This window comes from Eucyclogobius newberryi, unplaced genomic scaffold (genome assembly GCF_026437365.1).
Source record: "Eucyclogobius newberryi isolate DKJ021-1_F unplaced genomic scaffold, fEucNew1.0.hap1 SCAF_17, whole genome shotgun sequence".
In the NCBI taxonomy this organism is placed as follows: domain Eukaryota; kingdom Metazoa; phylum Chordata; class Actinopteri; order Gobiiformes; family Gobiidae; genus Eucyclogobius; species Eucyclogobius newberryi.
The window spans coordinates 9,898,714-9,909,393 of NW_027315801.1; the positions used below are offsets into that span (position 1 = coordinate 9,898,714).

The window sequence follows — 10,680 nt, forward strand, 5'->3', positions numbered from 1 at the left end:
CTGCGCGCGTCTTTCCGTCCGCACGTGCCACAGTAGTAAAAAGAGGGGGGTTCATCTCGTGAGTATCTGCGGCGGGGAGGGAAGAAATAGGTCACCCCCTTAAAACAAAAACCTTGCAGTCAACATGGCAAGCATCTGCCGAATTCTCATTGGTCAGCCTGTCTCCATGGTAACAGGTTAACCTTGAGGCAGTCTTGGAGAATACGGCGCGGCGCGTGTGCATCGTACGACCGTCCGCGAGCCCGGCCCCGGCGTCACGAGCATCGCACCCACCGAGAGCGGCTCCGCATGGGAAAAGCGGCGCGAGGCGGAGGAGCCGAGCTGAAGCCAACCGGGCGGAGGACGTGTTCTGAGCACATGATGAGGCGTGAATGACCGGGTGAATGATGAATGGGCGAGGAAGGATCAATGGGCTACGATCTGGGACGAAATATGCACTGTGTTGCTTTTGGAGACGATGAGTACGGCCCGTAACACTGAGATTATTATTATTATTGAGGTGTTATTCGGTTTCAAGACAATCCCGAATCCCAAACAAATGCGATCCCATATAAATGATGTACATTGTTTGACTGACTGAACCACGGTGTTGTCATATACAGTGTAAATCAATTGTTTGTGAGTGTCTTTGTTGTCCACCGTGTGATAATGTAAAATCACGTGCTAGTTTTAAAGCACCCCCCCCCCCCCCCAAAAAAAAAAAAAAAAACCAACAACTGATAATTACAGCAGAAATCACGCACATTTTTACTTAACATAAGCAATTACATCCATGACTGAATTCATATTGCCATATACAGTATAAATCATTTGTTTGCATGTGTCCAACATAAGATTCGATAATTGAAAAGCACACAGATAGTTTTGATCCCCATTATTTTCCATCTGTAGCTGAGAATGTGAGACAAACCTGTGTAGTTTTCTCTGGACTGTAACAATGAATGATTTCTCAGAAGGAACATGTCATTTAAATCAAAGGGAGTCCTAGAGTGAGCGATACTGACACCCTCTGGCTTGAAAGTGTATCACAAGGAGGGCAGAGAGGCCTGTGTGTGAACCCTGAGAGAGCTTGTTCATAAATAACATGTAAATATTAATCACGAGCCCACAAAGTACCGTTCTGCAAGCAAAGAATAATTCAAATTCACCTGTCCAAGACCAATTCTTGCATACGATTCTTACAAAAAAATACTGCTAACACGATGCCATTGTGTTAAAAAATGTAATTTGAATATTTGAGCAGCAATGGTTTTGTATTGTCCCCACTGCTGCTCATTTTTTATGCAAAGTATTAAAATAAATAGTCAATGGATCAGATTTGGTGAAACCTTCCGTCTCTTACAGGAAAATATGATTATTATGTGGCCTAATAAAGTGTAAAACAAACGTTATCGATCACAGTTGTTTGTGCTAACAGCCCGGCTCGTGGTCGCCCTCCTCATTCCAGTCGTCGGATACGTCTGTCCCAAAGTATCGGTCTCCGAAGTCCCCTGAAAATGTAATGTATTATTCATCGAGCGGTGAGCGATTTGCAGCTGAACGTTCACAATGCAGAGCGCACTAAAAGCATACTGTACCTATACCAGGAATCACATGTAAGGAGTCGTCCAGGCTCTTGTCCACGGCAGAAGTGATGATTTTGACTTTTGGGAAAGCGTAGGCCACAGAATGGACCCCCAGCTCCGCCATCAGGAGCGACACCAAAACGATCCGGTCCTCCTGCACCTCGTGGTCCTGAGAGAGCAGTCATTTGACCATTTATTGACAATATAAGATTAAGAATTGAGTAAGATGTGTTCACGTAGAATTTGATTCAGATGGAGGAGGGAGAAATATCTAAAGTAACAATCCACAAACACTTTATCATTCTTTATTTTGGGAATTGGTTCCACAAACTTGCAATGTAATGATTTGAACATTGCATTTTCTATCTTAAATTCAGCACTGAGTTTCTTTGTTAGTTTTTTGTCTATTATAAGTCTCAATCTCTTGTTATAGGCACAATATTGGGGAACTTTGACTATTTAATTGTCATTTAATTGCCATATCTATTCATCACTCTGAATGTAAAAGTTGTTACACCCAAACAGTTAATCTATTTTAAGTTGTGTTATGTGTTTTAATCGTGTAATAAGCAAAAAATGTTTACGCTATTGTGGAAAACACATTTTTACCTTAGTTCATTTGCATTGACAGAAAACCCTTTGAATGTCATGCCAGTTCTTGTTTCATGTGGATAGGCCCAGTAATTACAGAGATAATAACCATAAAACAGGTTCTGACATAGTATTCTGAATCGTGATTTTAAACTATAGTCAGGGGTTCTCAAACTTTTAACCAGGCTAACACATTATTCGTTTCTGCTGTGGGACGTGCTTTTGTGCAGTTCAAAACCCCCTCGTCTCATGCAGCGCTTCATTAACATTTAGTGCAGATTATGCGGGGAAACCCAGGGCGACAGGGAGAATGTGAATGGTGTGAACTCTGGAACACTCCACGCACCAACAGGACTCTCACTGCCATCATGGCCGCTGCGCCGGTGGAGACGGTGCTGTCCATGAGGATGACATGGTCTTCGCTGATGTCTTTGGGCAGACGCAGGTAATGCAGCTGCGGAGGAGAGACCGGTTACCATGGCTACCAAAGCAGGAAGGGCAGTTGCCACAGTGACAAACATATGGAAGAAATGTGTAGGAAAAAAACACTTGCTACAGTTTTAGAAAGTGTTTGAGGCGAGTTGGGAGGCATTTGATTTAGAGCATAACTGTTAAACCAGCAGACCACAAAATGAGGTACTGAAAGTTTGTCCTCAAATTAAAATAAAAGTTACACGGTTAAAAATGTACCGCTGCCGCTGAAAATTATACTTGACTCTTTGTGATTCGGGCTGATTTTTCCTAAAATGGCCTGGCTAAAATGACCTACAATTAAAATGGAAGATATTTATGAAACCTCTGGAGTAAAAACAAATGGCTGGGCTCTTTGTGAAGCTGAGACACTGTAGTTTTGTAGTCTATTTAAGTGGTAACAAGTAAATCACATTTCACATCCCGCCAAGATCCATCCATCCATTTTCTACCGCTTGTTCCCTTTCGGGGTCGCGGGTGACTGGAGCCTATCCCAGTGACTTCGGGCCTTAGGCGGGGTACACCCTGGACAGTGGCCAACTTGTCGCAGGGCCAACACAGAGACATAGACATTACAGACAGTTCACGCTCACATTCATTCGGAGAACCCGGAGAGAACCCACGGTAACACGGGGAGAACATGCAGACTCCACTCAGAGATTGTTTAGGTAATTATGAAGAGAAATAAATCTGTAATTATGAGGTATTGACTGAAAATCATAAAAAAAAATGATTTAGGAACTTGTAATAAAGTAAAACTGTCCAGTAAATGGGTTGGTTCATTTGACAAAAAGGGGGAAAAAGTATTGATTTTCACTTTTCTGTTCATGAAATGAAAAAGCAAAAATAAGATTTGATTTTTCCATTTGAGATTTGGATTAAAAATACACAATTCAAAAGATGGTTTGGAGCGCAGATTCACAAGTGAATTTAGCCTTATTTGTTTTACATGATGCAGAAGTTGTTTGAGAAGTGAGACCACACGAACAGTGAGGGAATGACTGACGGTGCTCTCCGAGTGCTGAGCCTGGCCCCGGGACTCCTGCGAGTCACGTGCTGTGGATGTGACAAGAACTTGCTTTCTAAATGTGGACACTTCCCGGATATAACAACGTGTCTATGTTTAGTGAGAAAATTCTGGTCTGTCTGGGCCGGCGGCGGCAGAGCCACAGGAGGGATGATCTAGCGCACGCCCCCAGACCTCTTCATCTGTCCACGGCAATGACCCACAACAGTCCCGGTGCCCGGCCTTTGAGCCCCCCATGGTTATCAGCACATGAGCTGTAGAAGGTCAGTTCACTTGAGCCCCACTGTTGGTTGAGCCCAGAACCAACTCGCGTTTAGCAAAATGAATTAAGCTTAATAAATAAAGGAATCCTCCCACCAAACCCTCTTTTGAATGTTATATTCTAATCCAAACATTAAATTGAAAAAAATAATGATCTGATCATATTTTAGTTTTTTTCGTTTATGAACTATCTATACCTTTTTTAGTTTTTGCTTTGAAATTGAAAATCAAATGAAGAAAGGGTACACACTAAATGTTTTACAGGACTTATTTTGAAGGGGCTAGGGACACTTATTTCTTACTTACCGGTACTTATTACTATCTGAAAACACTGATGGTGATGATGCTTTCATATGACTTCCTGCATCATTTCCCTCAGTGGGAAGCAAATGGCAAAAAGCAAACAGCAGCTAAAGATGTTCACCTCTGGTTCTCCTGAGTCCATGTTTGTTTGGATGAGGATCTTGCCGATGCGCACGTCCTTGCACACAGCCCTGAGAGCCGGCTCCATGGTCTCTCCTGCGCGAAGAATGGACACTCCAGTGATCTGCAAAGGGCCCAGCAGAGTCAGACCTGCAGCACACTTTAAAGTACTTGTTTTAGTGTGATTGGACAGCTACATTTACAGCTAGTTGCATGTTTAACCTCATGACAAGCATAGAGGTTATGCACTTACAAAGGTTGCAAATGATAAAACATATTTCTTTGCTTTTTTTGGTTTCATATTGTCCATAAAGTTAGTGACCTCGCTCAAATGTTCCTATAGTTTACATTTTTCCAGTTGTTGTTTCGAGTTTTCAGCAGCAGGGGAGGAAAAGAATAACACACCGACTCAGAAACCGCTTTTTATCAATAATGTGTCAATAATATGTGCGCGAATCCTTCACAGTTCTGGTTTAGTTTACTTGCTTATTAATGTTTGCTTGCTTTTTATTTTTTTTAAGATATCAGCAGTCTACATATTGTTGTAATTGGATTGTAGCTGATAAATAATAATAATAGCCACTTAAACACCTTTGCCACTCACTGCTAAAATTCAGATGTCAAGTGCAGAACCTCTATAGATAGACATATTAAACGGGTATACTTGCATTGTTTATAATAAATCAAACAGAAAGCATTACTCTTGAATAAAATAGCCACACACAACACTCACCCCCTTCCCGTTAAAACGCCGGCCTTCATATTGCTGTCCCTGTGGAGTCTGGACTACACAAGTCTGGTAAATAATAAAAGAGGGTTTACTTTTCTGTTCATGCACATAATCCACAATGTCCCGTGTATGTCAGATGCTACTTTACAAATCTATATTAAATTGAGACAAACCACTCTGAATAAACGCTCTGGTAACTTTGTAAGCGCTATTTCCTTAGATAAACCTCCAAGAGAACAGCTAATTTCCTTCAATAATTTATAGTATATTGATCAATGCATTACAATTTCAAACAAATTCATCATAGTGGATGTTTGATTACATTTGTCCAGTTTGCTAAAATAACATCTCTGCCCACTTTGTATTTTATTTCCTGTTTTACTCTGTCCTAACAATAAACCATACAGACCAAAAGTATCATATTTTGTGTTATGTCCACCCACCTGAGAGGGAAGATAAGTTAAAGCACGTTCGATGAGCAGCCTCATGAGCCTCTTTGAATAGAAAATAAACTCATCTCGACTTGTTTCCTTGTTTCTAAAAATCAATAACAGAAACAATGTATTAGAAATATGTAAAACGTCAGAGCCATAATTAGTATATTGCTTAAAAATAGAGAATACACTAAATCATGGATAACATTTGAATACCCTTTTGCCCTCGATGTAAAATAACGATATAAGATTATAAAAATGAAATGAAATAATTGTTTGAAATTAAACTATAGAGCCATTATAATTATTTGACTTAATTACCAACATTTGAGAATACAATTATTATAAGATGGTTGTTGCAAGAGCTTAGAACAGGTGCTTTTCTGCCAATTGTCTGAGATGCAATGAACCGTTTTCCTCTCAATGTAAAATAATGTAAAAGTACACGATTATCAATAAATACAATGTTAATATGTAATTGTTCATGTATTAGTTTGTTAATAAGTTAGAATAAGTAGTGTTATGATACCTGATAATGGTGTGTAAGCCTTTGACTTGAGGTGTACTTTCCAGCACACAGAGAGTCTGAGGTAGAGGCTGTGTCTGCTGCACCGAGGCCAGGAGCGCCCTTCAAAATGCAAACATGGTGTTTAACAGAGGAATTAAGTACAAATCTACATTTAGGTGACACTTAAGGGAGAGAACAACAATAAGAGCACAAGCAGCATACCTGACGTTGAGCTCACGCTGCATCAAGAGGGTTTTGAAGATTAATCAGTTTTGGTTTAGCTTTTATAAAATAATTGTGTTTATGTGTTACAACCTCATGACACAAGGTGGCACCACTGTCCAATCGACCACTATATGAATCACTCACCTTCTCCAGCTGGCTGTGTACATGCTGCACAATCAGGTCTATGGCCACCATGTTTCCACCACCTCATTTGAAAACAAGTGTGTTATTGGTACAGCAGTAAAAATGTGGGCAAAATTGATATTTTGATTCTCTCCTAATAATGATAATCAGTTGAATCCATCAGAAACGTGCTAGAACGTGACCGCAAATGTATTGGTTGAGGTTTAAATACAGCACTTCAAAGTTAATTGATGTTCAAATTAAAGTACACAAATATCACCTTACACTAAATGTAAGCAAAATATTTAATTGCCAATTAAATATCTATTAACTATTAATATTAGTCTACATCAAAATTAGTGTGAATTAAGTTTATAAAGTGATATTTCTGCACTTTTGTCCTTTCACATCTGTCTGGAACTAATATGTTTAACGACATGTTTTAGCTTTAAATATTAATTTTGTCTATATTTCCCATCCCTACTTGGTAACCTTGGAAAATTACACTGCAAGTTACTCTATTGGCTGTTTTTTTCTACAATTTTGTCATTATTGCCGAAGTACTAGCCTAATTTTGCACATCTTTAAAACAACATTTCTAATATTATCTTGTATGAGAACAAAACATTTCCCACTCCTACACAGTGTATTGCTTATCTAACTCACCTCTCGGCACAACTATGTCCGCCAGCCTCATGGCCGGCTCAATGTACTGGTCAAATGCAGGCTTCACAAACTTGTTGTATTGCTTGATCACGCCTTCAATTTCCCGCCCTCTTTCTGTGATGTCCCTCCGTAACCTGCGGACCAATCGGATGTCCGAGTCTGTGTCCACAAAGATTTTCATATCTAAGAGCTGCAGACAGGAAGAAAAGCAAGCCATGGTTTGGGGATATTCGTTTAAGCTAAACAGCAAGACAACTTTGAATACAAAGCTTTACCTGAAGGAGCTGTTTGTCTGCAAAGGACATAATTCCTTCAAATATAATTACACTTGCGCCGTAGACATTTTTCTGCAAAAGGAGAAACAAATTAACAACCTGAAGACATTCTTTTGAGGTTAGACATTCCTGCTTTCCAACACTAACTTACCCAGTCTTTATGTCTACTGTGAGTTGTGAAGTCATAGACAGGAATCTTCACGCTTTTACCCTGTTTGAGTTTTCGCAGCGTTGCCACCAGCAGCTCGAAATCAAAGGCCGATGGATGGTCAAAGTTGTAGTCGTTGCTTGAAGCCAGGACCTGCTCCTCAGGCGATAAAACCTGTAAAACAAATGAGCCGCTTTACCTTAAATGTCTGTGACTGTCTCTAGTCAACAGTAGTAATGGGCGGACTGACACCAAATATTGATGTATTGTTATTGACTTAGGTATCGAAACCTGTCAATTCTCATGTAAATATTGTGCTGTTTTTTTATCACTTTTGTCAATTTGTACACACACCGTTATACACCGTTTATATTTAAGGTATATTTAATTTTGAATTAAAGATCGGTACCTGCTGGAGTGAAGCAAAATTAATGGCGCAAAAAAATTGTAAAATTCTTTATAGTAAAGGAGTTTTGGTGCATTTTAATGCAAAACTTGGTATCGGTATTGGATAAGTATTACTGTACTAGTCTCACTTTGTATCGTATCGCCAATCACTAGTCTAGTCTATGTAATATGGAATATGTTTAAAGTTTCAGGTTTATCTATAAATCTAGAGTGACGCAATTGATGAGCATATAAAAGATAGTGAAGGAAACATATGACATGATTTGCTATGGCCGGGCAGGGATTATATTTCCAGGTCACGGTGACAGGTCATGACCATGTGATTAATGTGAGATTTTGTATTTAGAATCAAATTAGGTCATTGAAGCATTAGGGTGTATTTAAAGTGTTACTTCCCAATCATTATAATAATTTCAGCAAAACATTTAAATGAAAACACGGCTACATTTGTGATTGCAATTAGACTAATGAATTATATTATCAAATCAAGATTCAGTGCACACTGTGCACAGTTTGAACAGGTCCAGGAGCATCAACATTTGAGAGAAGACTAAAATATGAACTGCTTAACAAATACACAGATCCCATGTTTGAGGACTGCATGGTTAGCAAGTCTTTTCCATAAAAAGCCAGAACATTTTGTTGTTTGCATGGACATTCCATCACCTGAATCTTTGACAAATGATTTTGAGCCCTGTTCAGTCTTACCTTGTAGAAGGAGTCCATGGACAGCAGCACAACCCAAGGCACATCCAGAGCCTCTATGATCTTGTTGGCCACAGTGGTTTTCCCTGAGGCGCTGCCCCCGCACAGCCCTGCACATCAACATAACATTCTAAGGACCATTATGTGTGTTTTTTAGAGTGTGTCTAATTTTGTCTTGCAGTGTGCCTGTGAGATGACAGTAAACGGGCTGTGCATAAAAATAGAATTGGACAGAGAATTGTTTCGTGACAAATATTTAGAGGGGTAAAACATCATCCATGTCACGTCAGTGTCATACCGATGACAAAGGCTTCCTTGGGCTGTGTGCCATGCTCGTTGTACCATGGGGGCCGGCCGGCAGTGTAGATGGTACGGGTGCCAGTACGGAGCAGAGAAGGCTCCGTTTTACTTATGGAAGTTGTGCTCTTTCGACGAGGGGCCCCGGCCGGAGGCAGGAGCCGGTCCAGCGAGTCCTCCCCGCTCCCACTACAAGACAGAACAGGACAGGACAGGCATAAGGCATAACTGCCCATACAACACTCGCCTATGCACTGAGGACATAAAGGCTATAAGCAATATAGACAACATTAACATTAAATATGCATATGGAAAAAACATATTCAAATTACAAGGAAACTACAAGACAATAAATGGTTGGTATGTTTAACCCATGGAACTAGAAAATCTACTTTTGAAGCTGTTAAACAACTAGAGGTATGTGTTACATTACAGCATGTAAAAATGTGTAGTAATGCTGTAAGGCAAAATAAACCAAAGATTTCACTACAGTGGAAGTTAAGAAGCTTGATTTATCCAGACACGAGACAAGGGATTAGAAAACGTCACACTAAATGTCCTTCTGTAGTTTCCATCAACTGTTGCCTTTTTAAATCCATCACAAATCTACATTCAAAGGAACCTTGCGTGATTTCACACAGAAACACAGCAGTAGTGCGAGTTCTTACCTGGTGTCAGACCTGAGGGCCCAGCAGCCTGAGATCCTTGCCCCAGAGCAGTCACTCAGGGTTATATCTGATTGCGACAACATCCTTTCACCAGCAGCACAAAACTAAAGGCTACTCTCCCTTTGTCCAGCTATAGATATTAAATATATCTACATTATTCAACCCTAATCACTTTTCTCTTGTTCTTCAAAAGTCTGTGTGTTACTTTGCTTCTGTTTGGCTGTAAGTGAGAGTGGCTAAGAGGATCACTGTGACTGGACTCTTAGAGCCGCTTGGCTGATATTATTAGAGACTCCTAGGCACAGAAACTCAAAACTCATTGAATGTCACAAACACAGCAGCAGAACGGAACAATGGATAGTCAATATTCAACACTTACAATATTAGTTTGGGATGAATAAATAGTGATGGACGTGGGTGCTTGTATAAATGTCAGTGGTAGGGGGTAAAATATGTCCTAACCAGCTTAAATAAGCTACAGACTTTGGTAAGATTTCATGTTTATAATAGGTCTTTAACAATTTTACCTCCTATGCTGTGATTATGTTGCTACTCATGGTGTAACATGGATGTTATGTGGGTTCCATAGTGGCCATTGGCCAGGCAGGATGACGCATCCTGTCAACACGCTCACGCAGCGTTCTCACGTTTGAGCGTCTGTTTCTTCCAGGGCTTTATTTGTATAAACGTAAAGCATTATTCGTTTGATATTGGATTATTCAGAGTAAACCGTCTTAAACATGCTTTTGAAAGTGTAGCCTGCGTATGTCATAGTAAATGTGACCTAGTTCTCGTGTTTGGTCCGTCAGCTGAAGCCCACTGACAGTGTCAGGGGGAGAACAGTGATGCGGCTCAACATCAGACAATCAAACACTCACGTTATTAATAACATATCGGAAACATTGATACCTGTCCGAGCGGCAGGACAAGATTTTCCCATACTCCGTTTCCATGGCGATGTGTGAGCTTCGGAGCCATCGGCTGCTCACAACCACAGTTTACAACCATCAGATAGGCACTGAGCCGCGCAATGCATCGTGGGAGATGTAGTTCAGCTTGAGCCACGCAATAATCACGTGACCACAGTTAGAGGCTGTTGTGGCCCAATTAGACGCGATCGGTGTCTTTCGAAACGTCCATTTCCGGTTTAACGCT

General features: G+C 40.4%; 1 protein-coding gene across 3 annotated transcripts; it reads right to left on the bottom strand.

Moving 5' to 3' along the window:
• Window positions 1–1,342: 1,342 nt before the first annotated feature.
• Window positions 1,343–10,636, bottom strand: uckl1a (uridine-cytidine kinase 1-like 1a). 3 transcript variants are annotated; one of them, XM_072448997.1, is made up of 15 exons: window positions 10,435–10,636; window positions 8,859–9,046; window positions 8,564–8,670; window positions 7,451–7,621; window positions 7,300–7,371; window positions 7,025–7,214; window positions 6,380–6,441; window positions 6,233–6,249; window positions 6,032–6,130; window positions 5,512–5,605; window positions 5,072–5,134; window positions 4,340–4,462; window positions 2,503–2,610; window positions 1,578–1,734; window positions 1,343–1,490 (listed from the first exon to the last, which is right to left on the bottom strand). In XM_072448997.1, the coding sequence occupies exons 1-15, from the start codon at window positions 10,476–10,478 to the stop codon at window positions 1,411–1,413; spliced, it is 1,575 nt and encodes a 524-aa protein (XP_072305098.1). In that variant the 5' UTR covers window positions 10,479–10,636; the 3' UTR covers window positions 1,343–1,410. The 3 variants fall into 3 exon arrangements, with proteins under 3 accessions (XP_072305098.1, XP_072305097.1, XP_072305096.1); XM_072448996.1 differs by lacking the exon at window positions 10,435–10,636 and adding an exon at window positions 9,526–9,746 and having other exon boundaries at window positions 2,518–2,610; XM_072448995.1 differs by lacking the exon at window positions 10,435–10,636 and adding an exon at window positions 9,526–9,746.
• Window positions 10,637–10,680: the final 44 nt, after the last annotated feature.

What these genes read in the sequence shown, in the direction of transcription:
- uckl1a (XM_072448995.1), bottom strand. Translation starts at nt 9,608, where the DNA reads ATGTTGTCGCAATCAGATATAACCCTGAGTGACTGCTCTGGGGCAAGG. An exon ending in GCCCTCAGGTCTGACACCAG is followed by an intron (nt 9,047 to 9,525) that starts GTAAGAACTCGC and finishes TCTGTCTTGTAG; the next exon opens with TGGGAGCGGGGAGGACTCGC. An exon ending in CAAGGAAGCCTTTGTCATCG is followed by an intron (nt 8,671 to 8,858) that starts GTATGACACTGA and finishes GTTGATGTGCAG; the next exon opens with GGCTGTGCGGGGGCAGCGCC.